Genomic DNA, 25,091 nt, shown 5'->3' on the forward strand with positions numbered 1-25,091 from the left:
CAAGAGCAGACTCTCCACATGGAAGGACCGTTGTGTGGATGTGGGTGTGGCTGAGACCAAAATGACCGGTACTGCACTCTAAGGCCAATGCTTTGAGTTAGTCATGAAGGAAAGAACCAAACTGAAGGGAAATCATACAAAGGGGGACCATTTTCCACTCTCCTCCTTTTCATGCTCTGTGACTCAACCAAACTGAGTATTTTGTGTAGGAAATGTCACATTTAACCATTAAATGTTTAGTGAACACTGAAGATCATACATCCATACAAATTACAAAGAAAGGTGTGATGTAATGAGTGTTGTGATTCCATAGAGATTTTTTTACGTATCCACCAGAACAGTATTGAAACATATTCTTTCCAGCTTACAATGGCACAGTGACTATCATCCAACTAACATCTTTTCAGGCTCTGTATCTATGCATTCAAATTTCTATCCCAGAATAAGCAGATCTTCTTACCATTCACTGCAGTGTTCAAGTTACGTTCCATCCTACGTAAATAACAAAAACCTACATCTCCTGGTTTCAAAACAATGTTGTTTGCTGAAGAGGATAATTCTTAATATTAAAGTCTACTTTTTTATTGCCAGCAGCAAAATCAACAGTCCAATTTTGTAGAAGTAATTTTGTACTTGTATATTTTTATAGCTGCAGCAAAAGAACTGATCAATTAGTATAACTTCTAAAGTTTAGGTGTACTACACTTAGCTCTTTGCACATTTTCCTAAAAATAACAAAACAAACTGTTTTTAATTTGTTATATAAGGAAGTTTAATGTCTGTATTATACAGTGTCAGTGAAGATATTTGTGAATTATAACCAGTTTTAAATCTGATTTCTTTTTTGTAAATTTTGACAGTTAAAATTGTACGTTCATGAAGCTTTCATGGCTTAAACAGATTAAAAAGATATAAAAATCTCTTGCTACTGTGATATTTCACCATCAGTATTTATCTATCTGATTTCACACAAAGATCAGACTGTGTAAGCAAGAGGACGTAGCAGAGTGCAGCCAACTTAAATACTTCATTTTCCATGCATCAGAATAAAACCTATTCAACAGTATTTGTCAAACTGATGTTTATAGGATCAGCAGAACAGACAGAAAATGCTGCAGGGAGAGTCGGAATTTCAGAGTTTGGAGATTTGTCATTTTCATTTGGCTGTGTTCACATAAAGTAGAATAGTGAGCAGTGAACAAACCAACAAAAATATGAGGCAACACATATAATGGTGTATCCCTTAAAGGCCACCATAATGTGGTAACTCAAGAACCCCAATACTGCTGCCAGAATCAGTCAGTACTGCAGGCGCGGTTACAGAATATTAGTCAGCTACTGGAGTGCTGCCAAGGAAATGATGCTGGATCTATTGGACAGGAGAGGAAGATGGCTGTATGGTTATTTCCAGAAGACAGTACACGATATGGTGCACTGACCGGAGCACATTGACTCAGGTGGATTTTTGGCCTCGGTAGCTGAACTTTTAATATAGGGCTAGGGTCATTCAAAGACCTAGTGAACCAGAAGAGATAAGATAAAATAGAAAATTGTTCCGCTAAAGTACTAGATTAGTTAAATGAAGACATTTGTAAGACAATATACTCTTCAAGTAGTACTTGTTTAGAAGATGATGTAGAAACAGGCATTTAAGCAGGTTTCTGCTGCATTTTATTGTGAACATAGAGATGGCAATTCACTTGGAGCCTCCTATTGCTATACCTTAAATATATGGGACCATTTATTAAGAGTGACTCTGTTGCTATGTGTAGTCTCTGTGAAGCACAGCTGTTTGGTCAGCGCTACATGACGCTTTAATCATATTTACTTTTACCTTTTTTCATCTGGTTGCTTCCTCTTTCCTTTCAACTCTGTCATAAAATCTGGAGCCCTGTTCAAAGATCACCATCTGGCAGGAGATGACTATGTATTTTAAGAAAGTTTATTACAGATAAGGCCTCCTCAGGACAAGGAGCTATGTTGGTGGAACAGGGACTGGTCTTTGAAAAGTGCGGGTTTGGTTTTTAAGAAACTCCATGTTTGTTAGTGTGGGAGGCCAATAGGCCACAAACCGACAAACACTCATAACTCGGATTGCCTCACTGGCTATGTGAGACCTCTGAGTTGCCAGCCTCACCTATCCAGCTGAGCAAATGAAGCATAATAAGAAACATGGCTGCACTAGCAGATGCTGTGCATACTGTAATACTGGGCTCCTTTAAAGCGGATTTCTTTTGGGCAGCTTTAATTTTAAAGATAGCCTTGCTCACCCCTTGAAGAACAGAGCTGAGAAACCAAATCTCTCACTGCAGTGAAGGGGCCTACCTACCACCACCAATAAAGGATCCAGCTTTTTGACTTGTTTCACATTCTTGTTGGAATTCCAGCTGCAGTGGGGTAGCAGCAACATGTTCAGCCTCATGGTGAGTGGGGGAGAAGCCACGTATTGCTCAGCACTGCCCCCTATGCTTGCTTAAGGACTGACATTGACAGTCTGAAAGGAAGTGATGGACTCCTTGGCTGGAAGTAAAGTGAGAGGATCAAACAGACCTTGAGAGTGGAATAAAAAGGGAGGATTATTTGGGCTCTAATTTTGACATCACAGACTGGAGAAGAAGAAATGGTACCTTACAAAGCAGTCAGTCATTCTCCACAGGAAAACCTGACACATGCTCTGTCAACTTGTTGCATTGACACAACTATGCTCAGTACTCGTGGTTGAGTTAGTTTAAAAAACAAACCCAAAACTATCCAGCACAGGTTACAAAACATGGCAGCTTTGCGTGGTGCGGGCAAGCTGTGACTAGCACACTCCCAGTTAACAAGGAACTGCGACTGCTGCAGGGTTTTCCTCCACAAAAATTCTGGGCACACTGGCAGCTCAAATACTTTTTCTTCCTTCAAGTTTTAGGACTTGACAATGTAATCAGCTTGCTCCAAAAATAGCCTGGGAGAATCAGTAGAGCAGGAAAAGATTAACAGCTTTTTCATGACTGCTTTCAACACCCCTTTGGTTTACAGTAACACAGTTCACTTGAATCTGAAATACTCGGACTTACGACACAATTGGTTCCTGAAAATTGCGTCTTAAGTCGAAAAGGGTATAACTCGAATTTCCTATAGGAACAATATCAGCTCAGGCATCATAAAGTCAAAACCGACATCGTAAAGTCGAAACACGATGACAATTTCTAAACGTTTGGTGTACCTCGAACATTGTAAAGTTGAAGACTGCCTGTACATAGAATCATTGCAGAATATCATATAATATTACTACATGAGCATAAATTATATGCTACACTTCACATCTTTGGGGCCAGTGCAGTGTGTCTTCCTGAGCTTTAACGTGGCCATAATACTTCAAGCATCTCCAGGTAGGGAAATCTGGTTGCTTTCCAGCGCCTTTATGCTATGCCAGTCGTGTAAAGGGAGCAGAACACAGTCCAGAATTGGGGCCTATATCTTGACAAATGCAGAGCAAGTCTTTTGGGCCTAGATTCACAAGAAGACTTATGTGCCTAAGGTCAATGTTTAGGAGTCACGGTGGTTCTTAAAATTGCCACTCTGCTGCTACCTAACCCCGCAGGAGCTTAAATTTCCACCAGTGGGAATGCTCAACACCCCCTAACGACTGGCCACTGTCCCCAAGTCAATGAGCCACTTGGAACCCTTGCTGACACATAAGCCATGGCAAGATTCTCAAAATAAGCATTCGCCTGCCTGTCTCACCAGCAGGGCCCAATCCTGTAGGAGATTCTAGAGCACACTTAAAAGACAGATGGAGGTGAAAATGTTTGTGGCTGCCTGGCAGGTGTGTTTAAGAATGGCCCTACTGGGTCAGACCAAGGGTCGATCTAACCCAGTATCCTGTCTTCTGACAGTGGCCAGTGTCCCCGAGGGAATGAATAGAACAGGTAATCATCAAGTGATCCATCCCCTGTCGCTCATTCCCAGCTTCTGGCAAACAGAGGGTAGGCACACCATTCCTGGCCATCCTGGCTATTAGCCATTGATGGACCTATCCTCCATGAATGTATATAGTTTATTTACTTATTCAATAGCCCTGTGGGAGAATCAGGCTTAAGTCTTTTCTCCAATAAATCTTTATTTAAACCAAGTGGAATACCTCCAACAGGAGTGACAGAGAGCCCCAGCCCCAGAAAGAACCTGGTGGTCAGGGCACTCAACATAGGATGTGGACTCAAGGCCCTTTTCCAAATTGGGTAGAGCATGAATTTGAAAACAGCTCTCCCACATCCCAGGTGAATGCCCTAACCAGTGGGCTCTTGGCTACAGTGGGGCTCGGGAGAGGGCACTTTCCAGTCCCTCCATCCCCTCTCCAGATAGGGTTGACCTGACTTAGACACCTAAATCTTGGGGGGGGGGGGGGGGTTGGCACCTATTTCCAGATGCCAAAGCCCCAGTTCCCTAGGCAATAGGTGTCCGAAGAGCTTGGCCCAACACCTCACTCCTCTCATCATCCTAATGTTCCACGTCTCTTGAACACCCCACTGCAACCAGCAGACTAGGCTCCTGCAGCTTTGTGGCACTGACCCTGTCTTGTCTTAGTGGACGTTTCACACCAGTTCTTCTCCACCCTAGCCCTAAGTACACACTAGTCCTTGACATGGACGAGTAGCTAGACATAAAGTAGACTGGTGACATCAGGAACACAGGCAAAGGCAGGGTCTTAGTCCTCCATAGATTTACTACTCACCTGCCCTCTCAAAAGGCAAAAATCATTCCCCTTCTTAGCACACCCTCACTGGCACCTAGCACCAACCCAGTTTCTAGGAGCCAGCTGTTTGGGAATTAGCTGAATTCATGCCTGACACTCACAGAGCAGTTTATGCACTAAGCAACAAAGAAGGAGGTCAGGAGAGACAAAAACAGGCAGAAGGAAACAAGACACAGACGGGGGGAACATATTGTGAGTGCGTCTTATTACTTCAGTCATCTCGCCCTGCTGCCCAAGAGAGAAAAGATGTCATCTTTAGTGTGTGGCACCAGCACACAAAAATTAGCATGGATTCAAACGCAGGCAGGGCACTTTATGGCAGGCTGCTGTTGGGACAAAGTTGCTTCTATTTAATTAACTTGCCATGAGTGATTGTTTTTTAATTAAAAAGCACTCAGTTTTTGTAACACTTTACATTTGGTAAACAAACTACATCAGGCCAGACATGCTGTCCAGGTATACCCAGGGCCCAGCTGCGGGGCATCTCTGCTAGCTACATCAGTTACAGAAAACTGACTGCATCACTTTTTTGCTTGGGGTGCAAGTCTCCAGCACTATATATAAAATGTCAAATGCTACAACATTTTTGTGGGGCAAGCCAACTCATAAAAATCAGCTACACTTTTCAGCCATTTATTTTTCAGGGGAAGCCCCTCTAACTTGTAATTGGCCTTGGGGCTTACTACTCAAAACATTCCCAGCTCCAATGAGTGTAGCCCTCCCGCCCCATCTATATTTTTTCTGTGGGTTGAATGATCATGTTCTAACTACCTTATATGGGGACAAGGCACCATTTGCCTCACTGCACAGTGTCATGCGCACGCTGTGGCAGTTGCCCTCTTTGCACAAGACTTTCACAAATGAGTAACTGCTCTTTATTGGCATCTCTGTTTGGCATAGCTCCCAAATGGCCTTATCTTTTCACTGAACTCAGCATCACGTGGCTCAGGCTGCTCTACAAACACAGAAAGCTGTCACTTTGTGAGGCCTGCCCCAGAAAATAGAAGTGATTAAAAATAACCACTTATGCCGTATCCAAGTTTGAGACATGATTGGTCCCAGCTGCATATTAGGAATTTCTCCTTCAGCCTGAGATGTCTGTGCAATGCAAGGGAAACCGTCCACAGCTGAAATCTAAAGCTGTCCTGGGTGCTGTGAGGCATGGCCACAGAAAGGGTTAAACATCCTGAAAAACAAATATCCCTCAAAAGACATTTGGGAAGATGATGTTTGTATTTTTGTGTATTTATATGTGTATGGTCAACAATGTAATCAACAGTCCCTGTCTATGTTGTATTCTGTTAATTCAAAGAGTAAAGGAACATCCTGTCATTTTAATGAATTGGAAACACAGGATATCTTGGCATTCATCCCGCTTTGAAATATACTGTGAATGGTGGAGGAACGAGCAAATTGCCTTATGTTAATTCATACAGCTAAATACCAGTGCTCCACCGCCTTCAAAATCATGCTAATTACCTTTTGAAATCCAACTTGTCAAAAGACATAAAATTGTATAAAAGATCGTTGGGTACTGATTCTGTCATCTCAGATCTGTTTAAGCTTCACTGGGGGAAGTTTGAGTTGCAAGACTGAGGTCCCATTTATGCTGGTATGCCCTGAATATGATATTTGGACATGGGGCTATAACCTATGAACTATTTCTGAAACAACTCTTTGCAACTACAAAGCTCATCATCTCTGCTATGAATCTGAACCTCAATGACTTGAGCTCACGTCTGTATGTATTGATCTTTTAACCATACTCTCTTTTGTTTTTTAATAAATTTTAGTTTAGTTAATAAGAATTGGCTGTAGTGTGTATTTGGGTAAGTGTGTATTTGGAATATTCAGTAACCTAGGAGGTAATGTGTCCGATCCTTTGGGATTGGTTAAACCTTTTCTTTTATATGATGAAATAAGATTTTCAGAAATCATCATATTTGACGTGTGTACCTGGATGGCGGCCTGAGGCTGGATCACTTTAAGAGAACTGTGTTGTTTGGACTTCTGAGTAACCAGTAAGGTAATAAAGAAGCTGTTTTGTAGTGGCTTGGTAAATCTAAGTATTAGAATATCCACCAGCTTTTGGGAGATTGTCACCCTAATTGAGTGACCACAGCTGGTCACAGATGCATTACTAACATTTGTAACAGGTTTATCTGAGGCAACAGAGATGATCTTATCTGTCTGGTAACCAAGATTTTGTGATGAGTGCTTGCACTCCTTACACCTGGGGCAGCTGAGACACCACCAAAACACTGCTGGAGAATCACTAAATGAATGCGCAGCCAACTTCCAAAGTGTCCAAGTTAGCATGCCAAAGTTTTCATTTTGGTCACTTGGATGAGCATGGGGGCTCTTAAATACCAACTGGAGCCTACAGCTTTGGAATTTGGTACCCTAATCTCTTGAACTGGCAAGCAATATCTTAAGTAAACATTCATTTTTCTGGAAGAGTTTGAGAACTACGCTAGCAGATAGTGTGTAAAAATTAGGGAGGCTCTATGTAGCCATCTACTAATTACCCTCCCACCTGGTTTGTCTTGCAGTTTAGAAATTTCCCATAAATGTCTGACTGTGACCCTAGGCACACCTGTTTTCACATGCTACTGCAGTATTTGTACAACATAGGCCTTGTAAGGTATCATATGAAAACTAACACCACACTGGTTATTATCATTATAACATTAGCACATGCATTCTAAATGTGCAGTTGTGAATTCCCTCTGTGATGTTACTAGTGTAAGTATAGAACATGGTAAAAACAAGACAGCCTAGCCTAGGTCAAGGTGATAAACAGGTTCATCCTAGACAAAGGAATGTGGGGTTATCTCAGCTTAATTATTAGCAGTAAACAACGCCATCAAGCTAAACCAGCAGAGGTTATCCTGATTCTGAACTGGAGACAGAGAATTAACCTGGCTCCTGCCCGCCCCACCCCCAACCCCAGGCACAGGAGACTGAATCCCCGGGGGGGCCTTTTAAGACAAAAAACAACCCCTTTAGAGTTACAAGGAACAGAGAGAGACACTCTATTTTTATCCTTCACCTTGGGAGACAAGGAAATCTAGCCATTTTGATCTCTGTGAGGGGTCCTGGCCAGCAAAAGCTTGGCGATTGTGGGTGAGAGAAACCATCTTGAACAAAGACTGTATCTTGCTAGATTGTTTTAGACTTTTAGATGCATGTTTTCACTCTTATTTGTTTGTAGCATCTCTACCTTTATCCCTTTTACCCTTCTGTCACTAAATGTGTTTTGCTTTCATTATAAATCATCAGTGTTGTATAAATTCAGTAAAGTGTGTGCTTCTAGACAATGGACAGGTGAGAGTGTTTTACTGTCTTTGTAAAAGCAGCAAACCTAACACTTTCCCTGTGAGGGTCCAGTGAGAGGGACTGGTCCCTGCACTGGATGTTTTTTAGGGTGAATTTGGGGCTCGAAGGGCACTAAAGTCGGCCTGCAAGGAGCAACCAGGTTGGACAAAGCCAGGATGACGCTTGTGGGCCGCTGGCAGTCTGTTGAGGTCAGAGCTCTGGACCAAAGCTGCACAGCTACAAGACACCCAGGGTTTCCAGGCAAACGGTGACCAAACCCTTACTAGTCTGGGTGAACCCCAGAACGTCACACTGACATACTCATACTTTTGGCTTCAGTTAATATTTTTTTTCTGGGGGTCAGATGCAATAATCTCTCCCAACAGTTAGATTAGAAATCTGTCATAAAACTAATTGTCCATATGATTTAGTGTTTTCTAAGGCCTTGAAACTAATTTTAAATATGTCTTTAAATGTCAGTGTGTGACAGGAGTTTCTTTAGAAGCTTGTTTCTGAACTTCATAATATGGTAGGTCGTACGGAGCACCTCTCAGTTCCTACCAGCCCAGTGGAGCAGGAAACCAGAAATGTCAACTGAACTGATATAAGCCACATAACAATGGAGCACATTGCCATGAGGTCAGTAGCAGATTTATTAAACACCCTGGGCCAAATTCTGTCATCATTTATACTGGTGTAAAGCTGAAGTAACTCAGTTTATACCAAACAGAAACACTTGACCCTCTCAATTAAAAAAATACATAAGCAAAGAATGTTCAAACCTATAATAGAGTAAGAAAATATATTTATTAAATTCTATGGCAATACTATGGCAAAACTGTTAAATACATGCATATTTTTAAACAGACATAAGCAATATGTCAAGAGTTACACAGCCAAGCAAACTAGCTTAAAATGTATGCAAAAAAGGTGGAATCTTAGTACTAGGTTAGTTATAAATGTAGCATACCATATTATCATGTTTCCCAACATGATGTCACACTTCTCTTTCCAAGCATGCATTTGTTTAGATGTCCATTCAATAAAACTGTCTGCTAATACATTTTCGTGAATCAACATTTTGTTTACTTGGTGCGTTTTAACTTTATTTAATAAAGTGCCTTGTGATTATTCTGTTTTAAATACATAGCAGATTTGGAAATGTATGCCAATTTCAGCAAAAAAACTGTCGTGGTAAATTTCTAAATTAGAAGCAATGTAAAGGGAAGAGTGTTAAATTGACTGTCTTTTTCTCTGTCGTCTTTTTCACCTTCATTTATTCTCAGAACTAACTTCATACTTTACAATTTGAAATTAGTGGACAATGCTTTCATTAGTGCTATAAACAGATTCCATTGAAATACATGTAAAAAACATAAAACATTTCTAAACATAATATTTAGGCTGTAAAAAAATATGGTATAAAAGAGACCTAAAAAACCCACTAAACCCATTCACAGTATGTGTTTTTAAACAACAGCATTTTAGCATAACACTATTTTTTTCTCATCACCTGGAGGATACTACCAGAACGTTTAGTCTGTGCACCACAATAGGATAAAGTTAAGAATTGAAATTACATTGCATTGTGGCGGGATTTTAGGCAAGATCTGAATCAAAATAGTCAAAAGTGAAAGTCAACCTCCTTTGCCAGCATTCCAGGAGCTCTATGAAATGTAGTACTACGCATCCTCATTCACTTTTTACTATTACATAAAGAGATGCTGCCAGATTAAAAATGTATTTAAAAATTCATTTTCTTATTTTTGTTACAAACCCTTGAATAATCTAAAGTAAAAGGAAGCCCTTTGCTAATTCAATTTGATTTTTCACTAGTTAAACTGATTACTTTTTGAATTTTTCTGAGTTTGAACAATGAAAATAAATTAGCAACTTTTCTTTATAGTCAATTTCTAATCGATTACACTCTTTAGTTCTCATGCCTTAGTGAAATGCGGCAATATGAGTTGCAAATGTTTGTTTTAAAAAAATTGTTCCAATTAGAATTGTTTAAATCATGAAAATATTTCTGTTGGTGTTAGCTTTTGATTTTTTTCTTATTACACAGATCCTAACTCTGCCAAATTTTATCTAGCAATATCTCCTTAAGTGGTACATAATAAAAAGGAGCCTGTGAAATAATTTAGGCTTAAAATGTAGTCTGCCAAGGTTTGAAACTCATGTGGATATTCATCTCCCTTCTGCAGAGAAATTAGCTACCATTTTGTGGGCAAAACTATTGTTTCACCTGCTGGGACAATTTCTAAGGCTGCAAAACATCACTCCTGCTAGCCTCATTTGATACTTGTTTACCTAACGTGAAAAAGGAACCACAGATATTGGCTATGTTAGAAACACTGGGGGAAATCCAGTGTTAGACAAATGCAAAAGAAAATAATTATGATGAAAGGAACTATTTTCCAGCTGCTATGAGGACATTTAAAAAATAACAGATGGGCCCAAGCTTCAGGATGTGGAACTGGATCTTTAAACATACCAAGTTTGGAGCTGTATCTGGGCTTGGATTTCAAAACCTCCGAAGTCTGAATGTATTTGGATTTGGGGTTCTTGTTCCTCTCTAAAGAACGGAGAGTTACTGAAACAAAAACTACAACAGTCTAAAGAACAACTGCTAACAGCATCCATTTAAACATTAATTGCACAAGTCAATATTTTACATGCAACAACATGAACCACAATGTAACCATGTTGTGGGAAGTCCAGGTAGCATTCCCCTTTCTAGCATTTTAGAAAATGTTCTACCTCTAATACGTCATATGCCAGAGTGGGGCTCTCTGATAAAATGTCCTGGAATTTCAAGATGACTTATTATACAATATGGAAGTACAGTATAAGTACAAGTATATATTTGCATAAATAATTTAGGACCTTTAAAAAAATTAGAAATGATATTAAAACCATTTGAACTAAAGTTCTCCCAAAATTCCTCTACTTTGGAACTGAGAATACTATTTTATTTACACGAGAAGCTAGGATATGCTAGCTATTTATCATAGTAAAACACAGCACAGCTATCCATTTGATTCTTCCAGTCTAATCAATTTTCATGTTTTTCCTTTATATTTCCAATATAGCTTTTGAATGCTAGTCACATCTATTACTGTAGCGTATTTAATATGTACAATAAACAAAAAGCAATATAATTAAATTGACTAAAAATATAGCACTGATGATCTTGTTACATTTCTCTCTGGAATATCTTGCCCCCTCCCATGCATACAATTTCCTTTGATTCTGCAATTACTCTCCCTCTCTGAGCAATTTCACATTCAACTGAACTTGGGTCAGAGGGACAGTCTCAGGGGACCACACAATATAAACCTGCATCAAATGGTTATCAGGCCCAAACTTGCTTTGCTTAGGTGAACTTTGTTCAGAGGCCTGTATTTTCCTCTTCAGAGTAACCCAGGTTTCTACTTCAGAGGGGAAGAAGTACCCTATCCCACTTCCCTGTAAAACTAACACCCTCATCCTACCATGTAAAACAAAAGATACATCTACACTTTGCGCTGGAGGTAAGATTCCCAGCTCAAGGAGACATTAGCCGGCAAAAGTATGTTGAGCTGGGAAATACATTGCTGGCTCGAAGTGCAGACGTACTCTAAGAAATATGCTGAATCTGCCAATTGACTTCAATCTGAGCGACAATATTGCAAACAGTTTCTACCAGATGTGGTGCTCATGACTCTATGTAGTAGCATTACTTCAATGGACTAGTTACCATAGTGAGGCCTACATGGTAGTAAATGTTTGCAGGATCAGGTCCTAAGCCTGCATATGCAGAGAACACGTGGCAGAGGAAAAAATTCACTGACTACCTGTAACATTAGCTTACTACATTTGATGGTATATTAACCAGCTTTGTGAGGTATATCATATATAGGCTATTCAAATTTACAACCCTAATTAAAATGTCATATCAGTTAGGATTCCAAGTCCCCACGTATCAGTCAATACAACACAAATAATGAACATAGACTAGAGAGTACACACAAATAAATCAAATGCTACCGATGCTCAATAATGGAGAGAATACAAAAATCCTTTCCACAAAACAAAATCCTACAAACCAGACATGGCTCAAAATTAAAAAGCAGCAGCATAAATTATTTGCTCCAGAATTAAACTGCCTGACATTTAAAAAAAAGCAAAAAACACATTAACATCTCTTAGATGCCTCAACAGTGTTAAAACCAAAATACTAGCCGTGATCTAAAAAAGAGTGATAGTGAGTGTTGACAGAATCCCTTATTATTAAATTCAACTCCCTTTTGGAAGTAACATTTATTCCTCTCCCCCCCCCCCCACTTTAAAGTAAATATCTATAGGTTTTTAATAAATCCAAAGGCTGAGATATAAAAAAGATAAATGTCTTGCAAAATTTTCTATTATATGAGAAGCCTTTCAGAAACGGGAAAACGACCCTATCTTAACAAAGGGATTTCACTGGGAAGCTACAAGACATCAGTTAAGGAGCCTAATTTCATTTGAAACACGTGGCTTTATCCTCACAACCCCCATTAATGTTTATGGAAGTTAAACAGCACCATGCATAGAGAGTAACCTTGGTATGGAAGACTAGTTACTACTCTACTTTTTTCTTTAAGGCGCTTCAGCGATTAGTGTACATTTGCACAGGTTTGGAAAGAAATTCAATCACTTAACAATATTAGTCATTCAATCCTATTTTACCCTTTCAGACCCAAAGGTTGGCTGACATCTTCACTAATTTGTTATGCCTCTTCCTGAAGATCTTACGGATATGAAGCTCAGGAGATGAAAGACCTTGAGGCACGTACTTGCATTTCTTAACAAAAATTGTACGGTAGCCAGAAGAGTTTGAGTAAGGCCACCATCAGAGTTTCTTCCAATTGGTACTCCCAATTGTGGAGTTTCTCATTTAGCTACCATGTCTAGGAAGTGAGTTACTTGCAGGTATGTATAGAAATCCCAAGAAAGATTAAATTTAATTCTGAACAGTTCAAAAGTCAGTTGCATTATGACTTGGGATAAAAATCTCCAAGAATCTACTGTCCTTTGACAGCCCAACCTTTGAAGTTACCTGAAGTTACCGAAAGAAAAGCTGGTACCCTGCACACATCTGGGAAGTCAATGAGAATTTTGATAATAGACCAAGGTGTGGAACTGCTTTTTCCCCACATTTGCAGAGTGGTCCCGAGGACAGGATGTTCTCTGATATCCTGATGGAGCAATGTGCCTTCACCATAAATCAGATCTGAAGAGGTTAATATCCTCTTTTGTTTTCTGCCTTTCAAGCCTCATCAATCTGATCATCAGGATCCTCTTATGTCACATAAAAATCAATACCTGATCCATCCAGTGTTTTTTGGTTTAAGGGAGGATAGGGAACACTTGGAGAAAGACATTCATTTTTATCCAAGTGACTCAGCCAAACATAGATCATGGTAAGTTATGCCACCTTTGAAGTATATAAAAGAGTGGGTGCAGATACAGAATCTTAGTATGTATTGCTGTGATCAGGTTTAAGGTAATTTTTGTCTGATGGGTGGCCAGATTACAGTTCCACATGCAGTGGATTGTATGGTTTTGCAGACCCGTCTTCCTGATCTGCTCAGACTACTTCAGAGCTGTGGGTCTGATACCAAATTCAGCAGGACGGGCTGTCTCAGAGCTTGGTTTAGAAAACTATTTCTGCAATTTAATTATTTGAGGAGCCACAAATTAATGCTTGAAATCAAGACCTTAAAAGGATTCAGCTAAGATCTTAAGGACACTCTGTTTTCCTTCAATGTTGTATCTCCTGACCCTCCATTATTCTTTTTTCTTTTCTTTTCTTTTTTTTTTTTTTTTTTTAACAATTAGTAACAGATTTAAGTTATAAAGCATTTAAAAAACAAAGTCAATGAAGTAATGGCTTGGTTCTTTTGATGCATCTGTCACAACCTAATGTTTATACATTGAAGTGTTACTATTAGAGCTGTTTATAGCAGGTTTATGTGACGCAGGTGTGAAAGCAGAAATACTCAAAGATGATGATTTTTAACCTTTCTTTAAAACATACACAAACACTAATCTTGCCATTAGAAAATTACATCAGGTGACCAGTGCTGGGGAGGTAGCTATTAAAAATCAATAGTGGCATTAGCTTACGTGGGATCCCCCTTGCCCGTAGAGAAATCCCACCTTATGTTTCCACCTAAGATTTGGAAAGAGTGCTCTGTTTGGTAGATAGTGTTTCTGGAGATTAGCCAGGGAGTCTTCCTGGTTGGTGGGAACTATTACAGATAAAGACCAACCTTTCTCACTGGTGGAGCAAATCTGCCTGGGCAGCTAGTGCTATTAAATGCAATCTATGGAGCAGTCTCTACTGATAGGTGAGTGCAATCAATGACTGTTGAAGAATGAGACGAATCATTTGGGTGGCCTGCTCACAGCACTTTAGTTCTAGACTAATAATGGTCAAAATGAGTGTTTCTAGAAGAAAAAGATGCGTCACCTCTTTGAGGTAGCAGATCTGGAGCTGCAGCTATAAAATACAAAACACATTAGTGCAATATATTAGGAAATACTACCTCCTTAACCAAAAGAGAAAAAATATAGTGTTTTAAGGTTTAAAAAATTAATGCTGAAGTTTAAACATTTTGCAGTTCTTGTTGAGGTTTAAATCAGTGTTAAACTCATTTTCCAAGTTTGTACCCCTGAGTCAGATATTGAATAAACATTGTACAGTAGGTACAGAAACTAGTGTTCTGGTTATCAAACAACAAACATGAATAGCCATTGTTTAAAGTGTTAAATGATTATGATATTTTTCCCTGTGGGACTTTAACTAAGCACAGATTGAAGTGCTAATTGTAATGTCTAGGTAACAGATTTAATTAACTACCAATCTAAGCATGTAATTACCAGCTGTTAGACTAAAAGTTTGCCTACCGCCATTACCCTCATCTAGACAGTTTGTAAATTGGTTTGGATTTAGTCATTCTGAATATTCATAATAAGAACCAGTTAACAACAGAAGCAGAACCCCTTTCAAAGTAACAAGTTGTATGAGATCATATTGATTTTGAAACACAACTTGAAAGCAGACAGAGTTCTTTGACTAGGATTCCGAGGAGATCCAGCCTCAAAACCCCAATATCTTCGTAGTGTAACAATTGAGTTTCTATAACTTTGGGTTTTTAGCCTGTATTAAAATGGAACATTAACACTTTAACTTAAATGTGGTAACATTCAGCTCATGAAAAAAAATGCTGCCGACTGTCTCCAAGGATAACCCATGCTGTTACGACAACACTAGGAACAAGAACTTCTTGAATGGCAGGTTCAGATGAAATGATGATTACCATGATTGCTAATCATTTGGTTTGTTCTGAAAAAAATTTGTAAAGGCCCACCCTGTGTTATTAGGGGTGGGAGAGTCTTCATAATCCTTTGGGGGGATCAAAAACTGTCGAGAATTAATGGAGCACGGACTTCCAAAAGATCCATTTTCATTGTTGCTTTGAATTGATATAGGAGAGTCTGGAGAGTCTAACTTCCAGACATTAGTGTTTGCTTGAGGTCTGTAGCCCGCAGTTTTATCTAAGTCCTCTTCTGTAGGTGAGTGACACTCCATTTTCGTAGAATTAATTGGCAGTTGCATTTGCGGTTTATAGCCTGCTGTAGTGACAAAGTTAATTTCTGGCTCTTCCTCTGGATTAATCTGAGGCTGATACATTGACTGAATGTCAATATAAATGAGCTGAGAAGATCCCACAGGTTCATCTATTAGTGGACTGGAGATCTCCTCCTCAATGATTGGTGGGCAGTATGACACTACCACGTGGCTTCCTGTTTCTGGGTCAGACCCATCTTCAGGAAGCTCACTATCCGCTACAGGGGATATAATTTCTGTGTCTTCTATCTTAAGGACTGTGGATCGCGTTTCCACCACTTCCACACTATTCGGGGTACAAGGGTTCATTTCCAAGGTTTTAAGAGCTGTGTTCCCCTAAAAATAAGCCACAAGAAAAGCAAGAAAGTGAGGATAATGCAAAAGAGTTTGATATTAAGAAAACTGAATACTATTTTAGTTTATATAGACAGTATATTGTACTGTGGTTTGCTTAGTTAAATTGAGAGAAGTGTCACCATCTGTACACTGCAGCAGAGCAATTGTTTACTGTTTAAAAAACTATTCAACTTATTCAACTATTCAACTCCCCAGCTTCCCCATATATCTATTTGTATATCTGATGTTCAGCTCATTTTAAAATATTTTAGCAAGTTCAAACTATTCCTAAATTTTGCCAAAAAATATTTCTAATATACAACCAACCACTATTTCCCTTTAATGCTGTCAGAGTAGATTACACAAGAAAGATAAGTTTGCCTTTCCATTTACTTCCAATTACAAAGTGTTAGTAGTGGGCATGGAAGGGAGCTGGCGAGAATGCCATACCCTCGCTTCGCACTGCTGCCAATGCAAGGAGGAAGGAAATTAACAGCTGGGGATAAGCCAGATCATATCATCACTTCTACTGACCCTTGGGACATATCTTCTTGATGCAACTGTACATTTTAGATCAGTGGTCCCCAAACTTTCCCTCTCGCACCCCTCCTTACCTGTAATAGAATGTGTTCTCACACCCCAACCCCCACTTCCACCCCCATCCCTCAGGCCGGGAGTGGAGTTACAGCCAGGGGCTGGTGGCTGGGCCAGAGAAGAGCTGGGTGGTGCTCCCTCCCCACCTCCGGGGGCTGGCCCAGGCGCCACAGTTTGGGGACCACTGTTTTAGATGCTTAAAAACTGAATTAAAATGAAGGTTACCTCACATATATTCTTCTGAAACTGCAATGCCTTACTGTTCTCAGGATTTGGAATGTCAGGGTAGAACGTTTCTTTAATCCTTTATAGAGAAAATTTAAGGAATTTTCAAAATTACCAACAAAGGTTCAGCATGTCAAAATAAGAATGCAAGAAAAACAGTCATGATGTTACTATCAGGTCATAATCCTCAACACAGGATTAATAAACTTTAACTGTTCAAATTTTTCACTTTACACAGTTGTGCTTTGGGCTGCATGTAAAAAAATGCACACACACTCTTCTGATGCTTCCACTGGAGTTTCAGGTTTCTGAAAGCTTGAAGATGGACTGCAAATTGATTGTGGGTGGATCACAAATTAAAAGTATGCCTAATTCTACACATTGTAATTAGGATTCTTCTTCATCTGACCTTGAATGCAGCCTCAGGTGGAGGGGAAGAGGCTCCTAAGAGATCTTCTACTGCTCCCTACACACAGGCTAATGGTTAAGACCATTGGACAATGAGCAGAAGATTTGGGTTCTTCTGGCTCTGTCACTGACTCACTGTGGGACCTTGTGGCCAAATCGCTACTTCTCTGGGCCTCCCTTCCTTCCTATCCTTCCCAACTATAAAATGGGAATAATACTTTTCCTCACTCAAAAGTCTTGCGTAAAGCCCACTGAAATCCTCAGGTGTTTTGGGAAGCATGACAGGGGGTACCAGGCCTTTTGAGGCCCCCTGCAGGAGCAGTGAAGGTGGGTCCTCCAGGCCTTCCTAGAATGGTTGCTTCCTTGCAACCTATCAGAGCCCAACAGGCTCAGTTAAAAGCAGCTGAAGGGGCTTAGCAGGTCAGTCAGTGGTTAGGACCAGAAGGGTGAGGAAGGCTGCAAAACTCTTCAGGGAAGGAGGCCTGGGAGAGACCCTGCTCAAGCAGAGATAAGGCAGAGAGAACCCAAGACTGTAACCCTAAGGTAATAGGTGAAGGCAATGAGACCGAGTGTGAAACAGCCCAGGGAATGCAGGAGCAACTATTAAGGAAAGCAGCACGTGGCTGCTGTCTGCAGGGTCCCTGGGTTGGGGCCCAGAGTAGCAGGTGGGCCTCGGCCCCCTCTCCCCCACCAGCCAGTGGAGAAGTGGCCTAAACCCTGAAGAGGGTAAAAGATTCTTTACTAAAAGCCCAAGAAAGGGGGCTAGATTTAAATGTGCCCAACAGGGACTGAAGAGAGAAGGCACCCTCAGGAAGAATGGGCTGAGTCCAGTTTGAGCCAGGGAACTGGAAGACTTGTTTATGTTTGTTTTTTACTTGAGTACCCCAGAAGAGGTTTGTCCATTTTAGATTGTGTGTGACTTGCCTGGAGTGCTGGGCCACTGAAAACCTGCCTTTAGCAAGGTCGGCAGCCTACAGGGGGTGCCAGGAGAAAATAAGATTGCAGCACCACCCCCAGCCAACCAGAGGCACTCAGGAGAGGTGAGGTCCACGTCCCGCCCCAGGAAGGCAATAAATTACTCAACAAAAACAGAATTTAACTGAAAATGAGCGTTTACCATTCCCTCTTTTGGTAGCAAAGGATGCTGGTCACCACTCCAAGCACAACAGCTACTGCCACTGGGATGAGAATGGCAATGATCAACCCCATGGCTAGGAAAAAATAAAGAAAAACAGTAAGAGATATTCAAAGTTATCAGCAAAGTTCGTGGCTCACAACCCTTTTGTAACATTCCCAGATATTATAGGCCACTTTATAGCTCAGTGGAGGCTCATCAAGCCCCATCTGCCTATAACGTGACCTATAGCACATCCTTCATTGCAAAAGACAAACCCTCCCAGTTGGTCAATTGTGAAATAGTGTGTAGAAAAGGAAGAAGTTTCTGTTTGATCCCCTATTGGTACTAAGCCTCAGATGCATGGTGATAGGCCTGATTGCAAAGTTTATCCCAGAGAGCATAACTTCTAGTGTTTATTGTATTTTAGATGGCTATTTAAAATTATCAAACTATTTGTCTATTCTGTGGCAGTGATTTCCACAGGTTAATTACATGTTGCATAAGTGCATTGCCTTTTACTTAGTTTAGTCTTTTAAGATCACTGAGCATCTCCTCCTCTTCTCCCCTAACAAAAGTTGCCTGTTTAGCCTTCTGGGAAGAGTTGTTTCATGCACTTCTTCTTTCCAAACTGCGTAACCCCCTTTCCTCCCTCCCCCCCCCAACCCCATCCTCAGGTGGATTTAGTCATTTTCAATCTTTTGAGCAGTTATGAGTTCAGACCCCATCCATATGTATGAGTAGATGAAGTTTTTAAACATTAAGCATTAATTACTATGAGCTTCATAGTAGCTGTAACAGTTAAACAGCTGTAAGGTTAATTTTTTCCCCCAATCTGCTATTTAAAAATATGGATAACAGGCCTGGGATAGCTCAGCAGGAAAAGATGTCAGATGAGTCCAAGATAAAGATCATGATGCTCTTTGACTTAAGCACTGCCATGCTACAAGTATTAGCGAACAGGAATGTTCAACTTACAATTCTCCTTTGTCACCACATACAGGTCTTTCGATGGGCCTATCCCACCAACGGTATAGGCTCGTAAGTCCAGTCGGTAACTTGTTTTGCCTTGAAGATCAAGTATTCTCAAAGACTTTTTTGTTAGGTCAGTAATATTCTTAACTGTTAGCTCAGGAGACCCTGTTTTGTTTTGTGTTTAAAAATATAGGGAATGTACACATTAGAATATGTTCACAAAACTCAAACTTTCATATTGAACTGGAAAACAATCTCTTTAATGGAGCAAAATCATGCATACAGAATTATGCTGCAGAAAATCCACTACTGTGTCGTGTAACAGGGTGTTAATTAAGCGGCACAAAGGGTATATCTTCAGTGCAGAAGTAACTCTCATTATGTACACTTGCGTTACTCCTCTTAAGTTAGCCCAGCTCGAGTGAGGGCAGCCCTGCTATGAAGTAATACTCAAGCTGCTGTGCAGAAGTGATGCTGCACTAAGACTTCTGATGACATATGTCTGGGTTCTTAGCACTGCAGTAAGCTGAGCCATTCTATGAATTCTTTCCTAATGAACTGTGGGAGAACTTGTTTGCCCTGTCTGGCACATGGGGAGGAACTGTGAGAAGCCCTTGGAAGACTTGCATCCGTACTACAGAGTCATTGTGTTAGCAGATGACTAGTTGTGTTAACTTAAGTTTTAGCCTCTACTTCCTGATGGGCCAGCCAGCTTGAGTTAAAAGCATCACCATACTGGAATTAAAGCCTACTCACAATCCTAACCTTGAGTTGGGAGCAGAACTCGAATTTTAACTCTTTAAGTTTTCAGTGCAGACAAGCCAAAGAGTGAAGAAAAAGGATCCTGGCAGACTAAACATTAATAAACTGCTAGCTGAAAATAAAGATGTCACGCACTGAACTCCATCATTTGCTACAGACTTCATATAATTACATTTCAGAACATCTCTCGTAAGTGCAATTACATTTTATAAGGTTATTTCCTCTATCATTTGCACACTACCACAATTATCAGTTTTGGAATGAACTGAATGAAAAGTATCACACTGACAGGGAAAGAAACTGGCCTTCTCTATCTACAGAACGGAGATTAGCTTGAGCAATGGCAACGGCAACACAACATTATCCCAACCACACTGCCGATGCTCTTAACCCAGTTCTGGAGGGTTCACCATTTTCACACTCTCTTCTCATTCAGTGTTTTCCTCAGAGACTGGATGTTCATTGTCATGGTGACTTGTGTGGTGTGGGTACCCTAGTCAAGTAGAAATTCCACTTAATTCATTTACTCTTGCCCACATGAGCTGTTAGTATTTTAAATGTCTTCACCAGTTCTTAAAGGCCAATTTTAGGTGCTGAACAATGCCAACTGAACTGTAATTAAACAATTGTTTCTAAAGGACGATTCATTAGCGAGTGTAAGGAGTTTACAGGAAAATTGAGGACCATATATTTTATTTACCTTCTTCCATAAAATTAGTCTTTGAAGTACCTTTCTCCCCTTTTGAAAAGTAAAGAATATATCCCTTTAAAAAGCCCTGGCAGTCTTCAACAGGAATGTCTTCCCATTTTACTAATATTGACTCTGAAGAGGTTTCTTCTACAGTAAAATTTGGTGCTACCTTTGGAGCTGTGGAAAGAATTGAAAAAAAAAAAAAGTTACACAACTATCCTTCCATTGTATGCTAAGAGTATGTTAGTATTACAGCATTATTATTAAGACTTACATGTTGATCACTACACTGAAAATGTTCTTAATAAAAAGAAAAGGAGGTGACATTAGCCAAATGTCACTACATCAGCCTCCCTGTTGGTATATTATCACCACTAATTGGTATTGCAAGGGCATCTACTAATCCCAGTCATGGACAAGGACTCTATTGTGCTAGGTGCTATACAAACAGAACAAAAAGATGCTCCTGCTTGCAGTATGAACACACGTTAAAAATAAATCCAACTAGTGCAAACATTTAGAAAGACGCAACTTAATAGAAATTGTCTCGTTTTCAAATGTCTGTAACTTTGCTTTATTTGAAGAAATTGTGTTTAGTAACAACAGAGCCTGCATTCTTCACTGAGAAAAATATTAACGCTGTTTAAAAGCACTGCTGCGTCCCAGCCGGAGTCACAAGTCTCCATTGCAATACATGGGATCTAGTGCAGGGATCATAGCCAGGCAAATTCACACAACAGGCCTTAGCTGGAGGTACAGATACCATCATGAGTGAAATTTTAGAAGCCAACTGTGTTCTTACAAAACAAGAAATTATATATCTATTATATCACAATTTCTGTTTTGAAAAATGACAAACTTAGTCCAAATGTTTTTTTGTTTTTTAAGAGAGGTGTAAATGGTTGAAAACAAGAGTTTAGAGTAAACATTTCATTTCATCTTCCATCATAGCATTAAGCAACAAGCAATGATCCCTACAAAGCATTACCTTGGCTCAGACTACGTGATCAGAGAAAGTTTCCAATAAAATTATTCCAAGCACCTGGCAGAAATGAAATGGGTCCTAGGGTTCCAAAATATGCATTTATCCTTCACTCTCCTAGCTATTAAGTATAAAGAGGAGTTCAGACTTCCAGGAACAGAGCAAAAGGGAGTGCAAGGGTTGTCCTTAAATGTCTAAGGCATTCCAAATCAATATCAGCATATATCAGATATAAATGCAAATAGCAGTAGCTATAGAAACTCTGGAATTTTAATTAATGAGACAATTTGTACATTCATATTTTAAAAATGCAATTTTACTCTAAAAACTGATTTAGATATAAAGAACATTGTAGGTTTCTTTATTCACTGTGTCTCACTGATTTCTATATTAAATATACTCAGACATATTTTTACGTGCAAAGTAACTGAGCCCCACACACTCACTTTGGCTTCAACAGTCAAGATTAGAGTTGTGTGAATGACTGATTTTTTAGTTCACTAGCCAAACAAAAAAAATTGTTTTGCATCGAACCAAAGACAATTTTTAAAAATGTTCTGGTGACTCAAAAAAGTAAAGAAAATGTAGGTTTCAGGTTGAAAAAAATATTTTTATTCAAAAACAAAAAAACCTTTCATTTGTTAAACAAGCAAAATTGCATCATTTGAACCAAAAATGTGTTTTGAATAAAAAGAATCTACGCTTTTTGTTTAGAAAAACATTGATGATGAGATGAAATGTTTTAATTTTTCCAGAATTTTGTTTTGTTTTCCAACCAAAACAATTTGGTGAATTCAACCTGAATTCACAAAATGTTTCAGTCAACCTGAAGCTAATTCTTTGGGGAAAAAAGTTTTGGCCAACATTTTTTGCCCAGCTCTCGTCAAGATGGACTCTTTTCACACCGCAGAAGGCTGGTAAAAATGGTTCCTTGAAGCCCAAATTATACCTCAGCTTTACCTGTACAACTACTATCTTCACCTGTACAACTGTCTTTACCTGTACAACCCCTGTGCAACCATACTGGCTGTAAATGGGACTGCACAGATGTCACACAGCATAGGTGCTGACTCCATGCATGCCCCAGGGCTGGAGCACCCACGAGGAAAAAGTGGTGGGTGCTGAGCAATCACTCACAGCCCCCCTGTTATTCTCCCTCCCCCCAGCGCCTTCCGCCCACCGGCGGGCCCCGTGGATCAGTACCTTCCCCTCCCGCCCCACACCTCCTGCGTGCCACGATCAGCTGCTTTGCAGTGTTCAGGAGGGTCGGGGGTGGGGGGGTGAGGGGAGGAGCGAGGATGCGGTGTGCTCGGGGGACAGGGGCCAAACTGGGCGGGAAGAGACGGGGCGGGGGTGAAGCTGGGGTGGGGCCTTGGGAAAAGGGGTGGAGTGGGTGCGGGGCCTGGTGCAGAGCCGGGGGTTGAGCACGCCCTGGCACTTTGGAAAGTCGGCGCCTGTGTCACACAGCATAATCTGAAGACAATGCAGTTACATGAGCACAACAAAGGGCATATTTGGATGCAGAGTGTGTTGTTGATGATGTGCAATATGGAAGCCAATCACCAGGCTGTCAAAACTCAGGATAACATTGTGGGGGTGACAATGGGAAAAACGTCTTTTGACTTGCAAACTGAGCACATTTGTCACAGAAGTGAGTAAGACGAGGAAGGTGGAATTCATATTGCCATTTATTCAAACATTTTAGGGCTGAATCCCCATTTTAATGTCCGTTTCCCCTCTCGCATTAAATATTACAATAATTTCAATCTGATTTTCAGACAACAGAATAAGAACCAGCTAGGATGCAGAGAGTGGAAGTTCACTGAATTAGTGAATAAGTGATACATTAAAAATCTTTATTAATGAACTCTCAAGGCTGGTGGCACTGAAAGAGAAAAAGGAAATATTCAGCAGTAAGGAGATTCTGCTTTCAGACTTTTTCTAATTTATCTAGCAAAAACTAGTACAGGTTAGTCATATTTATTTGATCTTGTATTTCTAAAGGATCTTAACAATAAAATGCACTTACGCAATTCTTTCATGTATCCCGTTATATTCTGTAATAACTGATATCCATTGTGTTTGCAGCCATATAGTGAAAAATTGTATCTCACACCAGGTTGAAATAGAGCTGCAGAAGAATATCATTGGTAAGCAAAATCTTTTTAGCAAGAATTATATTTTAAGCTTTTACATGCATATTTTCATACAAAAACATTTAAAGTAACACCACCAATAATTAGACCACCAATTCTAAACTGGGGGTTCGTGGCACGCTGGGGGCCACAAACAGGTTTCAGGGAGTCTGCCAAGCCCCGCCACACTGCAGGGGCTAAAGCCCCACTGCCCTGGAGTCCTGCTGCCTGGGGCTGAAGCTGAAGAACACTGAAGCCGCAGGAAACAACTGTTTTTCTGCATATAGAAGCCTGAGCAATTGAGCTTCCTGGGGCCCCAGGCAATTGCCCTGCTTATTACCAGCCCTGGCTTTTATATGCAGAAAAACAGTTGTTGGGACACAAGTGGGCCTGGGAAAGAAAAAGGCTGAGAACCCCTGAATTAGACCATACGGTATTTACAGATAAATATTTCCCCTATTTAATCCCTACTGTATTTATACACAAAAGGTGTGCCGTTACTCGCACAGTTCAGAGTCAGTAAATCATTTTGACCACTCAGAGCAACCTAGACAGTTGAACAAATATAAATTACGAAAACATTGGAAGCAGCACGAATTGTTGCTTTCCATTATGAAAGACACACTTGCAATGTTAACAGAGATGCTATTTTTCCTTCAAGGCTGTCCTGGTGCTTCTTTTCCCTCCCCAGATATAGTGGCTCATCAACTGATTTCTTCTTAGTTATTATAGCCATACCCATTACAGCACTGTTATTCAGGGTGACTATTCTCTTCAATAATGAGCTCCGGGCTTGAATCAAGTCTGTCTAAAACATACATTGTTTTTCCCTCCTGTTTAGAGAGAGAAGATCCCAGGGGAAGAAAGTCTAAGGGACAAAGGTGTTCAAGAGAGCTGGCAGCTTTGCAAGGAGGCAATATTAAAGGCACAACTGCAAACTACCCTAATACAATGGAAAGACAGGAAGAATAATAAAAGGCCTATATGACAGGTTTCAGAGTAACAGCCGTGTTAGTCTGTATTCGTAAAAAGAAAAGGAGTACTTGTGGCACCTTAGAGACTAACCAATTTATTTGCGCATGAGCTTTCGTGAGCTACAGCTCACTCCATCGGGAGCTCTTTATGACCTGAAAATCAAAAAGGTACCCTACAA

General features: G+C 40.2%; 1 protein-coding gene across 1 annotated transcript in view; it reads right to left on the minus strand.

The window, feature by feature from the left end:
- Positions 1 to 15,413: 15,413 nt before the first annotated feature.
- The window catches only part of LIFR (LIF receptor subunit alpha), a 40,154-nt gene continuing 30,476 nt past the window's right edge, over positions 15,414 to 25,091 (minus strand). The window contains exons 14-19 of the mRNA XM_077816256.1: positions 23,833 to 23,934; positions 20,831 to 20,998; positions 19,372 to 19,533; positions 18,397 to 18,490; positions 16,872 to 16,950; positions 15,414 to 16,052 (exon numbers count right to left, since the gene is read on the minus strand). Coding sequence (XP_077672382.1) covers positions 15,414 to 16,052; positions 16,872 to 16,950; positions 18,397 to 18,490; positions 19,372 to 19,533; positions 20,831 to 20,998; positions 23,833 to 23,934 — 1,244 coding nt within the window. The remainder of the gene's footprint in view (positions 16,053 to 16,871; positions 16,951 to 18,396; positions 18,491 to 19,371; positions 19,534 to 20,830; positions 20,999 to 23,832; positions 23,935 to 25,091) is intronic.

This window comes from Eretmochelys imbricata, chromosome 5 (assembly GCF_965152235.1).
Source record: "Eretmochelys imbricata isolate rEreImb1 chromosome 5, rEreImb1.hap1, whole genome shotgun sequence".
In the NCBI taxonomy this organism is placed as follows: Eukaryota; Metazoa; Chordata; order Testudines; family Cheloniidae; genus Eretmochelys; species Eretmochelys imbricata.